Source organism: Polistes dominula, unplaced genomic scaffold, assembly GCF_049000335.1.
Source record: "Polistes dominula isolate Pdom_NZ unplaced genomic scaffold, Pdom_raw_medaka contig_28, whole genome shotgun sequence".
NCBI lineage: Eukaryota > Metazoa > Arthropoda > Insecta > Hymenoptera > Vespidae > Polistes > Polistes dominula.
Window position 1 is genome coordinate 6434394 of NW_028300879.1, and position 18815 is coordinate 6453208.

General features: G+C 33.2%; 2 protein-coding genes across 3 annotated transcripts; one reads left to right on the top strand and one right to left on the bottom strand.

Annotated features, from left to right (window-relative positions):
• The first annotated feature begins 8296 nt into the window (after positions 1–8296).
• On the top strand, positions 8297–14777 carry Usp10 (ubiquitin specific protease 10). Of its 2 annotated transcripts, none has more exons than XM_015325595.2 (9): positions 8297–8619; positions 9107–9293; positions 9393–10877; positions 10960–11158; positions 11252–11501; positions 11604–11690; positions 11776–11940; positions 12030–12258; positions 12357–14777. In XM_015325595.2, the coding sequence occupies exons 1-9, from the start codon at positions 8602–8604 to the stop codon at positions 12641–12643; spliced, it is 2907 nt and encodes a 968-aa protein (XP_015181081.1). In that variant the 5' UTR covers positions 8297–8601; the 3' UTR covers positions 12644–14777. The 2 variants fall into 2 exon arrangements, with proteins under 2 accessions (XP_015181081.1, XP_015181082.1); XM_015325596.2 differs by having other exon boundaries at positions 9396–10877.
• Positions 14778–15035: 258 nt separating this feature from the next.
• Positions 15036–18682, bottom strand: LOC107068786 (uncharacterized protein C16orf52 homolog A). The gene is made up of 3 exons (XM_015325526.2): positions 15809–18682; positions 15444–15656; positions 15036–15263 (listed from the first exon to the last, which is right to left on the bottom strand). The coding sequence occupies exons 1-3, from the start codon at positions 15909–15911 to the stop codon at positions 15076–15078; spliced, it is 504 nt and encodes a 167-aa protein (XP_015181012.1). The 5' UTR covers positions 15912–18682; the 3' UTR covers positions 15036–15075.
• Between the last annotated feature and the right edge of the window lie 133 nt (positions 18683–18815).

The following is an 18815-nucleotide window of genomic DNA, read 5'->3' on the forward strand; positions in this document are numbered from 1 at the left end:
TCGATCAGCCCACGTTTCGTTTACGCCACGTGCAAAGTTGTTATCATCTTTCGTAATCTCGAAGGAGGACGCCACCCCCCGGCTCCGTCGTGACCGCAAACGGCAAAGTGGCAGAGCGACTGTAGAGGGAACCGAATGCCGTTCCGTGGCACGCGGAACACGGAACATCCGTTTTAGTAATGAGCTTACTTTAAAGCCGCGCACTCAGCCCACTCAGCCCACTCAACCCACTCACCCCTTACGACCACCTCCAGCTCGCGCGTGGGATCTGTATGCGCGATGGAGATCGGTAATTAATCATTTAGGAAGCCTCGGAGTGCCGGGGCTAGGCCCTTCGCTCTTCGCTCTTCGCCCTTAGCCCTTAGCCCTTAGCCCTTCACCCTTCGCCCTTCACCGCTCTCTTTCGATAAGCCTACGAAAGGCCTCCGTGAATGTGAGTGCGCTCGCGCGCGTGTTTATATATAGATATAAACCTAGTCTAGAACACTCGAACGAGGAAACGCCAAATGGCCAACCGGGACTGAGATTGGCCCCGGCCACGAACGCGCTGTTCCGGCTTACTTAGAACTGGGGCTTCCTTTACATACGTACCACCTTCCTCGCACCGGCGTAGGATCGAGGGACGCTATACGAGGCCTTTCCATTTTTCTCAGATACATTTCTCCAAGATTCAACGAGATATTTGTTCAATATTCTTATTCGATTGTTAATAACAATTTTTATCTTTGAACGATTTACTTCTTAAAATCAATAAATAAAAAAGAAAAAATCAAGATCAAAGGTAAAAGTAAAAGGGTGGTAGGAAGAAAAAAGAAAAGGCTACTACTTACGACGTTGACAGTGGGCTGCGTAATACGAAAGTACGTACGTAAACCGTGTATCCTACGTATGTTCCACTCGTTATCACGATCTCGACCCCGTTTGATATAACAGTCACTGTGACGACTATCGTCTTCCGACACGCAAGGCCGCTGCGGGGTTTTACACAAACGCAAGGACCTCTATGAAATTGTTACAATAGGCGAGGTAACTAATGGCGATGGCGATAACGACGATTGGTAAGTGCCAGCATCAAGCGTAAAAACGTTAGAGTAAGAAAAGGAAAAATCGATCATCGACCATGACAACTAAAAATTCGTTGCAATTCGTGAAATAAGAGTTCGCAAAGTCACTTTAAGGATTAGGAAAGAGGAGATAGATGAATTTTGTGAAACAATAGAGGAAAGGAGGGAATGAAGGGAAGAACATTTGAACGTAGAGGAGGACAGGATTCATAAACGTCGAGCTTTCGATCCAGAACAGTTAGGAGGTGCTAACGAGTGTTCCCTCGTGCTCGAGCAATCCTTCGAATCCGAGCACTGTCCCTGGGGCCGCCATTACCATTGCTTTCTCCGTCTCCGCCATTATCCGCTACGAGTACACCCTCGCTTTCGCGACCCACCCCCGATACGGGGCCACCCTGGAATCACGACCCTCCTCGTTAACCTCGAAACGATCCTTTCGTGGCTTTCCTGCTCTATCTCTCTCTGTCTTTCGCTTCCATTTCTCTTTGCTCCTCCCCCTCCTCCATCACCCTCGTCTTGTTGACACGTTCGTCCCGCGAATAAAAAATATACAAACGTTTTCTTTTACTAATAAACGTTACTCCGTTGCGTTCTTCCGTTAAAATTTATGCTACTGCGTGTAAGATTTAATCTACGACCTTCTTTTTTTCCGAAGAAAAGAAATTGGAAAAGTTCGGTAGCGGAACGAAACGTAGCGCGGAAATATAATTTAATAATAACCGTAATTAGATTTTCTAATTGGCGTACCGCGCCAAGACGGCATAAAAGCATTTCCCATAGCTTTCATAAAAAATACACGCTTACGAAGCTATCAGTAAACGTATAGTTAGTTAATTGTAGATTCTTACGGTGCAATTCTACCTACATGTAATCTTTTGGTTTCAAATTAAATTCGATAAAGCATAGAATCTTCCGTTTTCATTCGCTCTCTCTCTCTCTCTCTCTCTCTCTCTCTCTCTCTCTCTTTGATAGTTCGATAGTTTGTCTTGACAATGTTCGACAAGGAACAACACTTTTTCGTTTTTAAAGATGACTTTACGTTAACTATAGGAACGAAATATGCCGAGGATGTTACATGGCTCCATCTCTCCATCGAGTTTCCCTCTTGCAAAAACAAACCGGTCTTGTTTTCACGCGGTGATCGGTCCACCGTGAATCGCCGCATCGGCAACTAACCCCCGCTAACGTACCTTGTGTTTTTGTAAGTAGAGAAACAACAGTTTCATCCTACTCGTACGAGTTGGAACATTATTTTATCGAGTTGAAGCAAAAATACGTTTCAACCGAGCGAAAATATCTTCGAAAAAAGTACATTTTTCCTAACGACATCTAATAATATTTCGAGAAATTCAAGAAAATATAAAGCTGATTTTATAAAGAAACGAAGAAAAAGATAAAGAAAAATTGAGAGTCGGTAACTCGTCGTAAATCAATGCCGGCACGAAATAACTGGCAAAACTGGCAATAAATCAGGGATCTTCGCGGAGAGACCGAATTAGGAAATTGGCTGCTTAAAAAGCGTCGTTGACGTTAATCCCAGCAAAAGAGAGACGATAAACTGTTTTACTTTTATCTACTTTATTTAGCTAGTCAACAATGTTTATTATCAACAACAAATTCAATTTCTAGTATTAATTATTATAGAAACTTGAAACAGTTTATACTAATATTTGTTAATGTAAATAAGTGCAGATCATTTGCTCAAAGTAAGTAGATATACCTCGATAGAAAGAGAATTTCCTCAATTTCGTCTTCGATCAACGAACCACGAACGATCCTGAACAGGCTCGAATAAAAGCGGAATAAAATCAACGTAAGTCAACCGGGCGCTTGCTTGTCTTTCGAGATCAACCTTCCTGCTTTCGACGCTGATAAATGTTCGAGTACCTATGTTGTACGAAGGGCTTTTCTTTTTAATTCCTCCCATACTCAATCGGAGAGGCAATAAAAACTCGAAGTAGAGAAGGAGAGAGAGAGATGGAAAAAAGAGTTGAGCTGGATCGAGTTTTAATATTTGGACGCAGTTTCGGGTTGCGAAGCGAAGCGAAATCGATCAACTCTGCTGAACGTACGCGGGACCGAACTAAAGGCGGAAAATGCAAGCGGATAAACGAGCCAACCGACGGACGGTCCCTTCCGGAATATGAAATGACGCGTTAATGAGTTTTGCCCTACGGTATTCTATCCTAAACGCACACCACATCGAGTGAACCGTTGAAAGGACACGAAGCAGGAGTGCGTTTCTCTCGGAATATTGTCCAACAATTGATGGATCGACGGATCGGAATCGACGGACCGATCGAGCCGAACGTATTCTCAACAAGATAAACGTTCCGGATCGATGCATTGATCGTCCCATTAATTGTCTAAATCCATGCTAATGATTCTTGTAATCTGTCCGCGGTACTGCAAAATATTACTGCGAGAATAACGAGACATACTTAAGGGAGAATGAATAATCGTCGTCGCGGTAACATTATTATATTATTATAGATTTTTCAAAATGTACGCTTTTTAAAGTGGATACACTTGCCGTGCAAGTGAAGCCGCGTGCATCGTGAAGCAAGTGTACGACTAAGAATTCTCTCTAAGGGGGTGCGTGCAAAGAGCCGCGCGGTTACGGTTATTACACGCGTCACGCGGAGTGCCACGGTCACGCATCCCCTTCCTTTCGAACCCTCTAACCGAACTAACTTTAGAGAGTACAAGAGGGAGAGGAAAAAGAGGCGTAAAAGAGAAAGAGGAGGGAAGTAGCTTATCGGCACCCTTTATCTTGTCAGGCCAGAACGCGGCCTATTATGCCACTTACGGCGTAGCTTACACGCTTCGTGCCGAAGACACAAACCACCGACACGACTACTCAACTTTACGCCCGGAACAGCCTGCAGGAGAGAAAGACGTTGCTCGGCACCTGCGATCTACTGCGATAAAATCCACCTCGTTTTCTTTTTCTTTTACTTCGTTTTTTTTTTTCATCCAAATTTACTCTTGTTTCCTGAAGTAAAAAGAAAAAAAAAACAAGAAAAGCAAGGAGCTAGCACTTTTTTGATAACGACTGACGTTACCAAGAAAGAAAAATGGAAGCAAAGGATGAAGAGAAGAAGAAGAAGAAGAAGAAGAGGGAGTCAAGTCAGTAAGAGTAGTAGAAGCAGCAGTAGCATTCTTTTGAATTTCGCAAGACAGAAGTAGGGAGTAAAGAAAAAGATGGTCGCTTTTCTACATAAGCCATATGAGAGAGAGAGAAAACCGATATAGAGTAGACAATATAGTCTAGCCTTGATATATAATGCCGAACGAAGGAGTTTCGTCATCAACATAGCCAACGTGTAGTCTCGTAGCGTCTTAAGGGGGCGGAACGAAGAGAAGAACCGCCACCGTTATCAACTCAGCCGGCGATTGGCCGTGCCACGAGAAGCTTTCCACGGAGGGCCAATGGCGCACTGGTCTCCGCTTTTCAAGGAATCTGCCCCCAAAATCCTGGGTGTGAGCGAAAGAATCTTTTCTCTCGGAACGGCGAACGTTTGCTTCCTCCGAGTTTCCCTCTGTGTAAGTATCTACTTACGTGTCCCTCTGTATAAGTGTGCAAGTATAGATCAAACCGTCCCCGCTTGCCCACTACTACTGGTCACTTCAATTCAAAGACGACTATCACCCTCCACTCTACTTCTCACCCTCGCTTTTCCTTCTTTTTCTATTTTCTTTCTTGCGTTTCTCGTCCAGTCAGGATTCAGGAAAAAGCCAAAGCACACAATGCTATACAGAATATCTACATAGTACTTTTGCCATTTTCTTTTCGACTTTTTGAAGAACGAGACAAGAAGTATTTTCTCTTCTTTTAGACGTTAATCTCCGTCTCTCATTCTTTCTCTTTCTCCTTTTTTTCCGAAGAGTTATCTCCGAAACGAATTCCGATACGTGGACGAGACTTCCCGCTTTTCTCCACTCGAAAGAAGAATTTATGACGGAACTGCGGCTGACGCGTTAGACGTGAGACGATGTAAGAGAGATTCTTTAAGATTGCCATCTCACCTTCCACCTAGCAGCGTTTTTTTTCCACCCATCGTATTCTCTTGTATCCCCCATTCCACGTCAAGGAGAAAGCCGAAGAATAATAAATTCTTGTGCCTCCAGGATCGCTCAACGGACGGGAAATAAGCTGAATGGTATTGGTAAGGAGTTAAGTCGAAACTGAACTTGTAAATAAGCGATATATAAGCTTGAAAGAGAGAAAAAGAGAAGGAAATAGAGAGAGAGAGAGAGAAAAGAAAAAAAGAAACGGGTTCGTGGTATTGATAAGATTATCATAAAAGCGGCGTTAAATGGCCTCCCAGTCTGGATCGCGATCGTGAGGGCAAAACGGCCGAATAAATGCGTTTACTTTGTACTATAAAAGAGGTGTGCTTTGCTTGTCGGTGTTAAAATGTATACGGTAGTTGCGCGTTACTGTACGTTCTCGTTTCTGTGTATGAGAAGAAACGGGAGCAGCGACGCGCTTTACGGTAAAAGCCCTCTTTGAGGGATCCGTTTATTGGTTGCTAAACATCGATATATTGCTTTGGAGATTGCGCAAAGAGTAGTACTATGCATTGTCCTCTATATATTATACAGGGTGTTCCAGAAGCTTTTTGCTAAACATCGCTTGCATATTTTTATGATTAAAATAAAGAAATCAGTTCATACAACATTCATTTGAAAATGCTTTCGTCTTTGAATCACAATCCAAAATTTCTTCCCTTTTTTGATCTCAAGCGTAAAACAATATGATATGTATTATACGTTTACAAAAGTAATTAATTGTTTTTATATTTTGTAATAATCAAAATAATTTGTCGAAAAAAAACCTTAATTGTATAAATTATTTAATTATTTACAATATATCTTAAAATGAAATATTTATCTGAACCGTCAAATCATTCACAAAACAAAACATTTCTAGTTTTATCATTAAATGAACTTGAACATCATAAAAATATGCCATTGAAATTTGATCGGAATCTCATGAAACACCCAGTATATCTGTCTCTTTTTCTCTCTCTCTCATTTCTACGCAAAACTCTTGCACAAACGCACTCGAGCGTACGAATTCTACTACGCAGGAGACGCGTATGATGATGCCAACTACTTACTTACCGCGAGATATCGAATAACGCTTTCTGAGCTTTTGAAAGCATCGCCGGCACATTCGTGAACCGAATAAATGCCGAATAAATGTCGAATAAATGCTACTCTTTCGAGGAAACGAACGTCTCGAAAATTCTTTTTAAATATATTCCCTCTCTTTTTTCTTTTTTTCTTAGATCTTACAGCTCCGATCTTACGAACTCCAGCACGACACACCTCAAGATATTCCATACGCGTAACCGAACTCGAAGAGACAATCATGATTCGATCTCCTTACCGATTTTATATCCAAGAAAAGGAAAAAACGAATAAATGAAACTTTGTATTCGATGACAAAAACACAATGATCTTTACCTCAGCTACAGAGAAAACGTTTGTAATGTTGAAAGAACAACGTTCTTCGTAGCTGGACTACGATAACGACCACCGAAATTTACATGAAATTGCTTATTAAATTACTAAGTTTTTCGTGATGATTTAACGGTAGGTAGGCCATTTGTCTCTTTGCCTTTTATTCCCTTCAACGCGTTAATGAAAGTGCTTTACGGTTAGGCTTTACGTCCGCGTTGCTAGAACTTTTGGCATAATTCTTCTCTCCGAAAGATACTTTCAGAGTTTATCGTTTGTGTTATATCGACGTTAAATCCTTTCGTTCCCTGGCGAATAAAGTTGTTGATATCCAAAGATATTCAATAAGAAAGAGAGCTTTCCTAGGAGCACTTGCGTAAATAATACGCTTCTCCAAACGTAATCCACTTATAAATGCAGTGTTTTCCGTTTAAAAAATACTAATCATTTATTTAAAATACAATTAAATTATTATTTATACTGAACAAAGTATTTATCTACATCGGTGATTCCCAAAATGGACGCCATCGCCCCCTGGTGAGTGCTGCAGCGATTCAGGGGGACGTAGAAACATTAATACATATATTAATGCTATTAAAATTGAAAGAAAATGAATTTCCACTGATCTACACTAACCATTTATTTTACTAAATATAATAATATGCAAAAATGTTGCAAAATATTGATCAAATAAATAGAAGTGAAAGAAAAGAAAGTTGGACGCATGTGTTTGCCATCCCTTAAATCCCGAAGACTGCAAGCTGCAAAGACCGAAAAAGGGTTCTTACGGTCTTCGTTTTCAGTTTCAGATAAGCCGATATGCATTCATTATAATAAGAAATGAAAGGCGCCAAGTGAAAAGTTTTCAACGCTGCCCCCTACTTATCAACTTGCTCGGAATTTTATATCATTTACGGGAACTTCGCGACCCTCCGGCTCTTTTACCTTCGTAAACGTACTTTTTTACTTTATTTCTCTCCTCTGAGCAATACACTGTTGAAAAAATGCGAGCGAGTAAAAAGTTAGCAACTTGGCTTCTTCTTTCGATCACAATAACCAAAATGTAAAATACGCATTTACTAAATTCACCAACTAATATCTTTTACATAATTCTATGCTATTCATTACTAGTATAAAAGCACTGTAATTTCACAAATTATTTTTTAATTATATGTGTAATATATTAATGGCGAAGTAAAATATAATAATATTAAATAGAATCGAATAAAACGTTTATATATCAATGGCATTACTTACAATTTTGTCGAAATAACGTTTCTTCAAGTTTTAACTTTTTATTATACACGCTTGTACAAATATTGCCTATCACCGGAGTCGTACTAAATAATTCACATATTTCGCTGTTAGATGGCGCTTAATGTCTCTTTCCTATAAAAGTTCTTTACCATTCCAGTTATACCCTAGGATAACCTTCAATATTCCTGACAAGATATTTTGACCCATGTGGTCATTTATCGAGATATTATTGGAAAAAATAATATATTATAATAAAAAAAAAGGAACTTTCATTTTAGACTGAATTTAACATTAAATGTGTCGTTATACGAGAAAAGATATATCATTATAAAATTATAAGTGATTAAAATAAATCGATCGGATTAATTTGTCCATTATTTTATCCAATTGTCGCATCGTTCAGTCGTTTACTCTATAAATGATTGGAAATGATCTAGTAACTTTGTAAACTCCTTAAATAAAAAAATATTCCTATAAAAAAGTGAAAATAACAATGCAGTGGTACCAATTTCAGATGTATTAAAATCGCAGTACAATGTGCTTGGCCTATTTCATCCATACAACTGCCGAAATATGAACCTTCGCGTTGTGTAATTGTTGATTGTCTGTTTTATTGCCTGACGAATTATTCGATTACCGCATTTTTATAATCATAACGTTTGTAATATTACTTTCACGTTAATAGAATTTATAAAAGTCAAAAAGTACCATTGATATTTTATATTTTTGGTCGGTAGAAATCTCACCGGAGAGACTCATGTCTTTTTGTTCACTCGGTTTTTAATGTTTTGTATCGAATATAGACATAAGCATGGATGTCCGGAAAGAGGTATGTTCTAATCAATTAATAATTATAATCCACTTCATTTCTCAAATATTATCTATTATGATCTATCAGATATGTTCTCATTCTACTATTTATTAGAATTTAGGTTAGAATTCAAAAACATGCTTTTTATCTTTATCAAAAATTACTCAATGCGATCACTCAATTTTTCAGATTTCATTATAAAAATTACAAATATTATAGGATTATTATAATTATTTTAGTAAATATTTGAAAATATAAAATAAATTTGTTATATATGAGTATAAACCTATATATGATATAATATATATATATATATATATATATATATATATATATATATATATATATATAAAATATTATTTCAAAAAATATACATTTTTATTCATGAATATTTATAATTAAACAATAGTTTTTATAACAAAAAAAATGTTGTGCGCAGTATGCATGCACAAGTACGACAAACAGTATAAATATATTTTTTTTATTTTTTTTATTTCCTTTCTAGCTTGACTTTCAATTTTTGGATTTACACGACTTGGGGGATAGTGATAAAAATGAGTTGATGGCAATTTTAAAATCTAATAATGTTACGGATGCATTAAAGCTACCATGGGATACCATTGATAATAACCATGAAACAAATACAAATGTAACAGAAGTATCGGAATTGCAAAATCATTGGTATCAGAATGGTAATTATAATAATTAAAAATATTTCTAATTTGATAATAATAATAATAATAATTTTCTATTTAGAAATTGATATTAATAATTGTTTATTGATTCGGCAGCAGGAACTGAAGAAGGTTTCTTAAAGTGCAATAATCCAACAAATGTGGCCACTTCTATTATCATGTCAGCAATTCCACAAACACATCCTTATAGCCAGCAGATAATAACAACAATGTGCAACGATTGGCAGCCACCAATGTATAACGTTCCTACCGATGCTCATATGCAGTCATTTATACCTGGATTAGCTTATTCACCCGCTATTTTTCCCAATGCGGGAAATGAAATTCGTGATAACTCGTATCTAAGAGATAATGGAAGACGTAGTCGAAGTAGAAGTATAAGAAATAATTTTAACAGAGGTATGAATCAAACTAATGAAATCCATCCAGGATACATGAGCGAACAAAGTCAATTTCACCAACCGGTATCTGTTATGTACATTTTGTCTGATCATACTTTATCTCCACAACAACATCAAGTTGCTGGACAAATTTATTACCCACCTATTTATACATCACCAACAATCCATCCACATACAAATACACATCCACATGCACATCCTACTTATCCATTGCCCCATCAGTCCTCTAATAATGTTAGATATAGCAGACAATCGCAATCTGTTAATACGCAGCAAAGTCAAGAATTATTAAATACAACGACCGCTGCTAAAACGCAAGAGAAACGTCCACAAAATTTATATTCATCTGTTAAGCCATCTAATCAATTATCTAACCATCAATTATCAAATGACGAAGATAAGAATTCCTCTCAGACCAATATTGTGACAACGGTTATTGTAAATAACAGTAATAGAGAATCTTGCATTGAGAATGAGAATGAAAGTACTGCCACTAAAAAGAATACGAATAACAACACTAAAGTATCACCAGTTAATGTAAAAATAGAGCATAATATTGTATCGACTGTTAACGAAGCATGTAATGGTACAGAGAAAAGTGATATACCATGTGTAAATATTAATAGCAGCGTTGAAGTTAAACAAAATGGTGAGAGTGAGAAAGAATACACAAATGAAACCGTTTCTAGGATTAAGACCAGTCTCATAAAAACATTATCATCATCATCATCTACATCAAAGTCTGCTGAAAACGAAGTACAAATTGAAGAAAATAGGCCATCCAAAAGTATGTCCGATGAGCCTCTTGTAAAAGCTTCTAATAATTCTGCAATACCTACAAACGTATCTACTACTGCAAGTTCCTTACCTTCTATTAAATCAACTATGTCTTTTGCAAATGTCCTCAAGAAAGCTAATTCAGAATTACAAAGTACTCCTTCAACTCACAAACCAATGGCACGAATTAATCCATTACCAACTACTCCTGTAATTGAACAGACCACATCTCCAAAAACACCCATACAAACAGTCGTTCAAAGAGATCAACATATTAGAAGTCCATCGCTTGAAACTGAAAGTCTTCCTCCAAATGTGCACAATATATCAAATGATCGTACAAAAGATCAAGCAGAACTAACGCTAAACAAATATGATGATCCTACAGTTTTTAGAATGGGTGGTAAGTAAACAATTGAACAATTTTAATATAGTAGTCATTTATAAAAAGATACAAATTACATTTTTCTTTTTTCTCATTACAGAATTTTTATTAAACTATCAAATGGATAAGCAAACTGTAAGTTTGCTCCCGCGTGGCTTAACAAATCGTAGCAATTATTGCTACATTAATAGCATATTACAAGCCTTATTAGCGTGTCCACCATTTTATAATCTACTTATGGCTTTGCCACATTCCAAAAACAACTGTAAAAACTCATCCACCCCTCTCATAGATAATATGTAAGTATATAATATATATTATTAGTATTTATTTCCTCTTTGATCTGTGTGTGTGTATTTTTTTTTATATATTTTATATTTTATATTTTGTAGGATAAAATTTGTTAATGAATTTACACCTCTATCAGACAGTGCAAGATTTGCTAGAAAAGATAGAGTACACAAACGAGGAGATAATTCAATTGTAGATATACAAAGCGGTATGGCATTTGAGCCATCTTATGTATACACTATGCTGAAAAATACTTCATCTGCTGGAGTATTTTCTGTAGAAGGGCGCCAAGAAGATGCAGAAGAATTTCTCTCTTGCCTTTTAAATGGTATTAACGATGAAATGTTAGAGGTATGATTTATTAATACTATTTTCTTATAATATACAAGGCATTTAGTGATGCTTTCCTACTGGTTCGCAACAACTTATGATTTTTTTAACTAATATTTTCAGCTTATAAAATTAGTAAACAATGAACCAAACCCAAATTCTAATGCAGAAGCAAACATTAATTACAATCATGCGGAAGAAGAATGGAAAGTAAGAAGAAATATTTTGTGTATAAATTCTTATAATTGTAAATTAAAAATATGTATATTATATAATCAATATACACATATTACAGGTAATGGGACCAAAGAACAAAGGATCTATCACACGATGTACCGAATTTGGTCGGACTCCGTTATCTGATATTTTTCGTGGCCAATTAAGATCTAGAGTATCTCGTATGGGTGAACAACCAACCGACAATGTTCAACCTTTCTTCACGTTGCAGCTTGATATAGAAGTACAATTATTGACTATATATAATTTATTTCTAAATTTTACTCATACTCAAAATATTAACATTATTTATTTATTTATTATTATTATTAGAAGGCGGAATCTGTGACAAGAGCGCTTGAAATACTGGTTGGAAAAGATCAATTAGAAGGGATGACTTGTAGTAAAACAAAACAGCAAATAGAAGCTTGGAAACAAGTCACTTTGGAAGAATTACCAGTTATTCTTATATTACATTTAAAGTGGTTTGACTACAAACTTAATGGATGTTCAAAGATATTTAAAAAAGTTGAATTTCCCATAGATTTAAAAGTGGATGCCAGTAAGTTTTTCGTCAATTTTTCGTTAAAAATGATAGAAACAATTTGATTTTGATATGCAATATATGTATATATATTAATGTACATGTGTATTTTTCAGAATTCTTGTCACCAAACATAGGAAAGAAATTAAATTCCAAGCAAAAACAGTACAAATTATTTGCCGTTACCTATCATGTTGGAAAAGAAACAACAAAAGGCCATTACGTGACGGATGCTTTTCACGTAGGCTACGGCGGCTGGGTTAGATACGATGACAGTTCATTACAAGGTATTTCAGAAAATGATGTTTTAAATCCAGTACCTCCTAGCGTACCGTATTTACTATATTATAGAAGGTGCGATACTATCGGAAATAATCAATCAAACACAGGTAGAACTCGTTAAAATCTGACTATTCATTTGTGTAGATACAAGTCCTATTATAAAAAAAAAAGAAAAAGAAAAAAACAAACAAATAGTGTATCACTTTTTACGATTTCACGATTATTGTTGATATTTATATCTGATTAAGCAGAAAACGTTTGTTATAAAGTATGGTAAAATTTAAATTACTATTTCCTTTTATCTCTTACTATACTCTCAACAAATATTTATACTAAACTGTTACTAGTGTTACGCGTAGTTTTCTTAATACATAACTTGTGAAAGTAGCTAAGGTAAAACACACGTGTTCATACTACTAGCACATTTTATTAGCGTTGGATGCTTATAGTTTATAAAATAACAATTTAGATATAAATTTCTTGTATATATGTTTCTTCTAAGAATAGATGGTATTATATAAGCGGCCGTGTGTTTACATGGAAAAGTAATTTGTAATGTGAATTTTGTATAATCACGTCAAATTTTCTTTTTCTCTATATTGTTTCATCGCAAAATGAAATAACATGTTAATTGTTTGTCATGAATTAATAATTATTATTATCATCATCATCGTATATCATTTAGAAATAATTTTCTAATAACGCGTCCTACTTGTTTAAATAGCCTTGAAATCTTGATTCAATTAGATTATAATTGAAATATAAAACACAGTTATTCGTATTTAATTGAATTGAATTTCATTGAATCATTCTGGTCAGCTTTATTAAAAAGAATGTTATATAAGTTGTTTTACGTATTACGTATGATGTTTGCGTGTTATTGTTCTGTACAAATATTTTCTTTAAGTTAAATCTACTGAATTCCCTAATAGAATTTACTGTTCACATTTTGATATTTGTTATTCATGTCTGAGATTTCTTAGAATTTCTTAGAAAGATAAAACTAAAAAATTTACAATAAGTAAAAAATGTTTGTTATTAGGCAAGTGTGAACATATTTTCCAATTTTGCCTTAAAATCTTTAGCACAGACTGCCTGTCATAAAAAAACAAAACAAAACAAATTAATATAATAATAATCATCAAACTCATTAAAATATATTCATAAATTCACGTATTTTGTTAAAAACAGATGTCTATAAATAATATGTCATTTCTCCATATATGAAAAAGTCATTTTTGCATATTTATAACAAGATCAGCCTGTAATTGAAAAATCATTTTTTTAATGAGCTTTTTCTTGAACAGTAAAGTTTATAGTATTTGCATTTTTATATTTTTTTCAACTAAAAAACAAGTACTTTTTTTGTCAATTTATATATCAAAATTAACAATTTAATCATTAATGTAAGAATTATTATGCGGTAGTATTGTGTAACTGACCCTCCATTATATGATGATATATTTACCATGATAACCTTAAATAATTATAAACCATTTTTTTTTCGTACTGGTTACACATCTCTATAATTTATATTTACTGACAATATTTTCAATATTTGCATGAATAAAAGTCTACAAATTTATATTCGTTAATGGTGGTAAATTTATCAACAAACATGTATATATACATAGATATATATGTATGTATATATACACACACACTTTTATGAAAACCTGTATAATAATATTATGTACACTTTTATTTCTTGTATTTTTACAAGAAATTGAAGTATTTAAAAATAAGAATATTATAGTTATGAAAAATGGTAAAATTAGAAATTTTAATTATAAAATATCATATTTACATACATACATAAATACATACATACATACATTATCTATAAATTAAAATGTTTATAATGTAGATAAAAATACTTGATATAAGTGAAATTTTACAAGTGTATGTAACTTAAACAGTAAAATACAATATATTTCTTTTCATTTAGTATATATTAAATTGTAAATAAATATTTAGAATTTATTAAAAAAAAAAAAAATATCAATGTATATTGTATATAAATTATCAATAAGCTGTCATGTGTATTAAGATACAATATATGCAATATAGGAATATTTTACTTCATCGTATATTTCTGTAGCACATGAAAAAACTATGTTTATCGAATTGTAACTATTTGAAATGTATCTATAAAAAAAGTGACTCTCTCGGTTGATCATAATATCAACAAAAATTGGACAACAAATTGGAAATTGTTATAAATATACATCGCTCTTTATAATTTTGACAATACAATGGACTGATAAGTAGACTATTAATTCTTTAATGTAATTCGAATATTTTTTAACTTTACAATGCTTACTTTTTTATATATATAATATTTCAATTATTATTTCTGCTTAGTAATCACAAGTAAAGCCAATTAATAGATATAGTTGATTAGAAATGTCATTTTTTTTGAGAAATTTTCATTTAATTTAATAAAATCTCGCTAAACTGTTAAATTTAATCTTATTTAAGATACATAATATTAAATATTGAAAATAAAATAATACGAAAAATAGAAAAATTAGAATATATCATTGAGTAACTTTAAAAATGTGGTAAACATACTTTTCCTGCAAAAAGTTCAGAAATAACTGTGATCCATAGTGCCAGAACGAAGAGGATATAAGAGATTCCTACTTGATGTGAATTTGGTAACTGATATGGTTGTCCTCCAATTTCATCAATGTAAAAACCCATTGGAAATAGAACAGCCGCTAAGCAAAATAGTACCACTGAAATATTGTAGTGTAATATTATTTTACAATGTAATAACAATATATTATATATGCACTTTGAAAAGATTTCAAATAAATTATTAGTAAGTATGTTATATATAAAATCATTTGAATTTATTCCGTATAGATGGTGGGATATACTGTTATTAATATTATTTATTTAAAACTACTACTTACTCGCTATAAATCCAACCCATCGTGCATATGGAATTACATTACGATCCCAATGTGAACTAATCAGCAATATTATAGTTGTTGTTATTAAAATACATCCGACTAATATAAAAATAAGGGCTAATAACCATTCAGGCTTTAAATCAGGTGTATAACAAACTTGTGGCCTGTTATATAATGTCATACAAGATAACATAAGGCCTAATCGTGTATCTCCTGTAATAGTTAATAAAAACAACTAAATATTATCTATATTTAACAATTACTTTTTCAAATATATATATATACTTTTAACAGATTTATCTTTACATATAAACAAAAAAAATGAACATTCCATTTTTGAATTACTATTTTATTTGTATATTTACCGCCAACATCAGTTATAATCCAATCAGGCATTCCCAAACTAACAATTGCAAACATATCAGCTGCCAAAAATAAGGCTCCCGAAATAATTGTTAGTTTATCCATTTCACGTTATTAATTTATTTAATTGATCTTTTTCTTAATATGCAATAGCATGTAATATTCCAAATTTTACATATTTGATAAACAAATGTATAATCATTAAATATCTTAGTATTATAAATGTTTTAATAGATCAAACACACGTATTTTCATTACTTGACAGTAACAAACTTTGCTAACCTCAAAATAATATTAAATCTATCATATTATAAAATATATTTAATAATATGAACATTTCTGAGTTTTGTTGACATTTTACTGTAGAAAAAAATCTGTTGTTATTATTATATATCATTCTTCTTAATACATTTTTATTAAAACATTGGTATCAAAATACAAGGTTGTTATCACGGAGGATAGATACCAGGATTTTTCACATTTTTTGTGGTAGTCATTTCTTGACCCAGATCATAGTTCTCTTTTTTGCCACTGGCTGCGCAAGTATTCAGAGCGTACCGATACTATTATTATTATTACTACACGTAAATTAAATATAAAATATTAATTTATTTTTTTAGAATTATTTTTATTAAAAAATGGGAAAGTGTTGTGCCGTTTATGGTTGCCTTAAGGGCCGAAAAAAGGCAAGTGAGAATTTAGGAAAAGTGGCTTTATTCAAAGCACCAAAAGTGAATAACCTGAAATTAAAATTAAAAATTTTATGTTAACAAATAATTGATTATTAAATTTGTGTAGTTTTTAAATAATATTAATTCCACGTTTCTTAAAATATTTTTTTTCAGAGCTGTCAATAGCAACAAGACTTCCCGCGTAAGTATTTAAACGAGTACTTTGTGAAAAGCAGCGCTCCCTACCGACAATATATTTTGTCCCCTAAATTGATACCATTCTTTCAACATTACGTTCGGACTACTGGTATCTATCCTCCGTGAGTTATTATAATAAATGACTATTTTTAATAGTTACAAAGTCAATCATTTTAGAACTCTACTTTATCGATGAAACTCTGTAAAAACCATCTATTGCCATCTACTGCCATCTATTGTCATTAACTGTTTGCTATGTATTACCTGTTGCTGTTATTTATGATTGATCTAGATTTATCTAGATCACTAGTGTTTTTAAATTGATCACCTTTTTTCCATTTCTAGATCACTGAAGCATTAATTAATTTATATATACATATGTATATATCAATATTTTACAATTGCAGTATATAGTATTTATAACAGAAAATATATTTGACTGAATAATTCTTTTTTAAAAATGTTGCATATATTTCACCAACATGTTAATAGCTTAACCACCTAAAAAATTAATTAAAATAGATCATTAAAGTGAAACAATAATGAGCACAGTTAATATATAGATAAATAGGTGACCCTTTCAAAAAACAAACAAAAAAAAATGGTGTACTGTTAGCTCCAGAGAGAGTCTGTAAAAGACGCGACCTCTTTAGAAATGTAGGATAGGTGTTAGATGTTCGAAGGAAAGTGACTCTGTAAAAGGGAGAGTAATCAAAACAATATTTCACTAATATAGGTGAATACTTTACAAATATAAATAAAATAACAATGATATGTTATACAGTTGTTTCTAATATATAAAAAAAAATTTGAAAAAGAAGTAAAGAATCTAATTTTGAAGAAAACTGAGCTTTATGTGACAGAAGAAAGTTCAATAACAAAAATACACAATTCAATACTGTGATGAGGCTTAACAAATTCTTTATTCTCTTTTATTAACGTTCTCGATTTAATGCAATAAATTTTCATGCTATAATCGATTTCATAGATGCGTGAAAAATTTGTTTGAGAAAGTGAAATCTTTTGAGGGATGAATGATACTGTAATCAAAAGGTATTACTACTTTTTTCGTTCGAATATCATGTTGCGTGTCAATTATGCAACATATATCTCTATGATAAATCCACATAAAACCAAGTTTTCATGGATTTTTGAAAGATTTAAAAGAAAGTCGAGGAGTAAGCGGAAAAAATAGAATTCCCCTGAGTCAGTTAAACATAAAATCATTCATTGCAATGTTAATGTTTGTGAAAATTGTGAAATTCGATCTTGATACCCCAAATTTGTAGACATTTTATGAATGAAGAAAAGCTGAAGTAGTACATGCGACATAGAGATTTAATGAAATGAATATATATGTATATATACGTAGCTAGCTTTTCCAGATGTCGAACGACTACAATAGGGTCGTAGAATTTTACGAACTATCGCGAGTGTATATTTCGGGAAAAAAATTGGTAAAACCGGTTACACCCGCTCGACCGAGTGCTCGAACATATGCGGAGGACTTCCACACTCACTTACACATACGTATGTATACGACACGCAATGCACACGCCAGTACCGTGTGTTCGTTTCTAGTCACATACAAGCGTGAGCATAGCTATATTGATGGTGTACATACATATGTATATATACACTCGATGCAGGGTTGCCGGTTTAAGATTTTCTTTCAAACTTTTCTATTTTAAAAAGAAAGTTAATAGTTTCGAAGAAAAATCTCGAGCTACGATTAATTAAATCGTAATTATTGTAACAATTTAAAAATACAACGATAAACAAGATATTCCTCATGATCAATTGTTAGTTTTAGGTAATGAATTAAAACAATTGACAAAGACTAATGACTACTATGTAAGAAATATTGTTTAAATTATAGGACACCTCGTGAAAGAAGGAAAATGTCATCGACGCAGTTCATACCGTTACGAAAGTAAACAGGACCGAATGTCTCCTCGTATCTTGCTCCGGTTTTCAGTGTTGGCGCGCATCCCCTTTCGCGCCGAATAAGAAATCGAACGTTCACCAAAAGTAAGTATTATTTATTTAAATGGTGCATTGAAATTGCACTTAGTTAAAGTACTTAAAAAAACTTTTAGAAAAATACACCAAAAGGCGGTACATATTACTTTAAAGGACG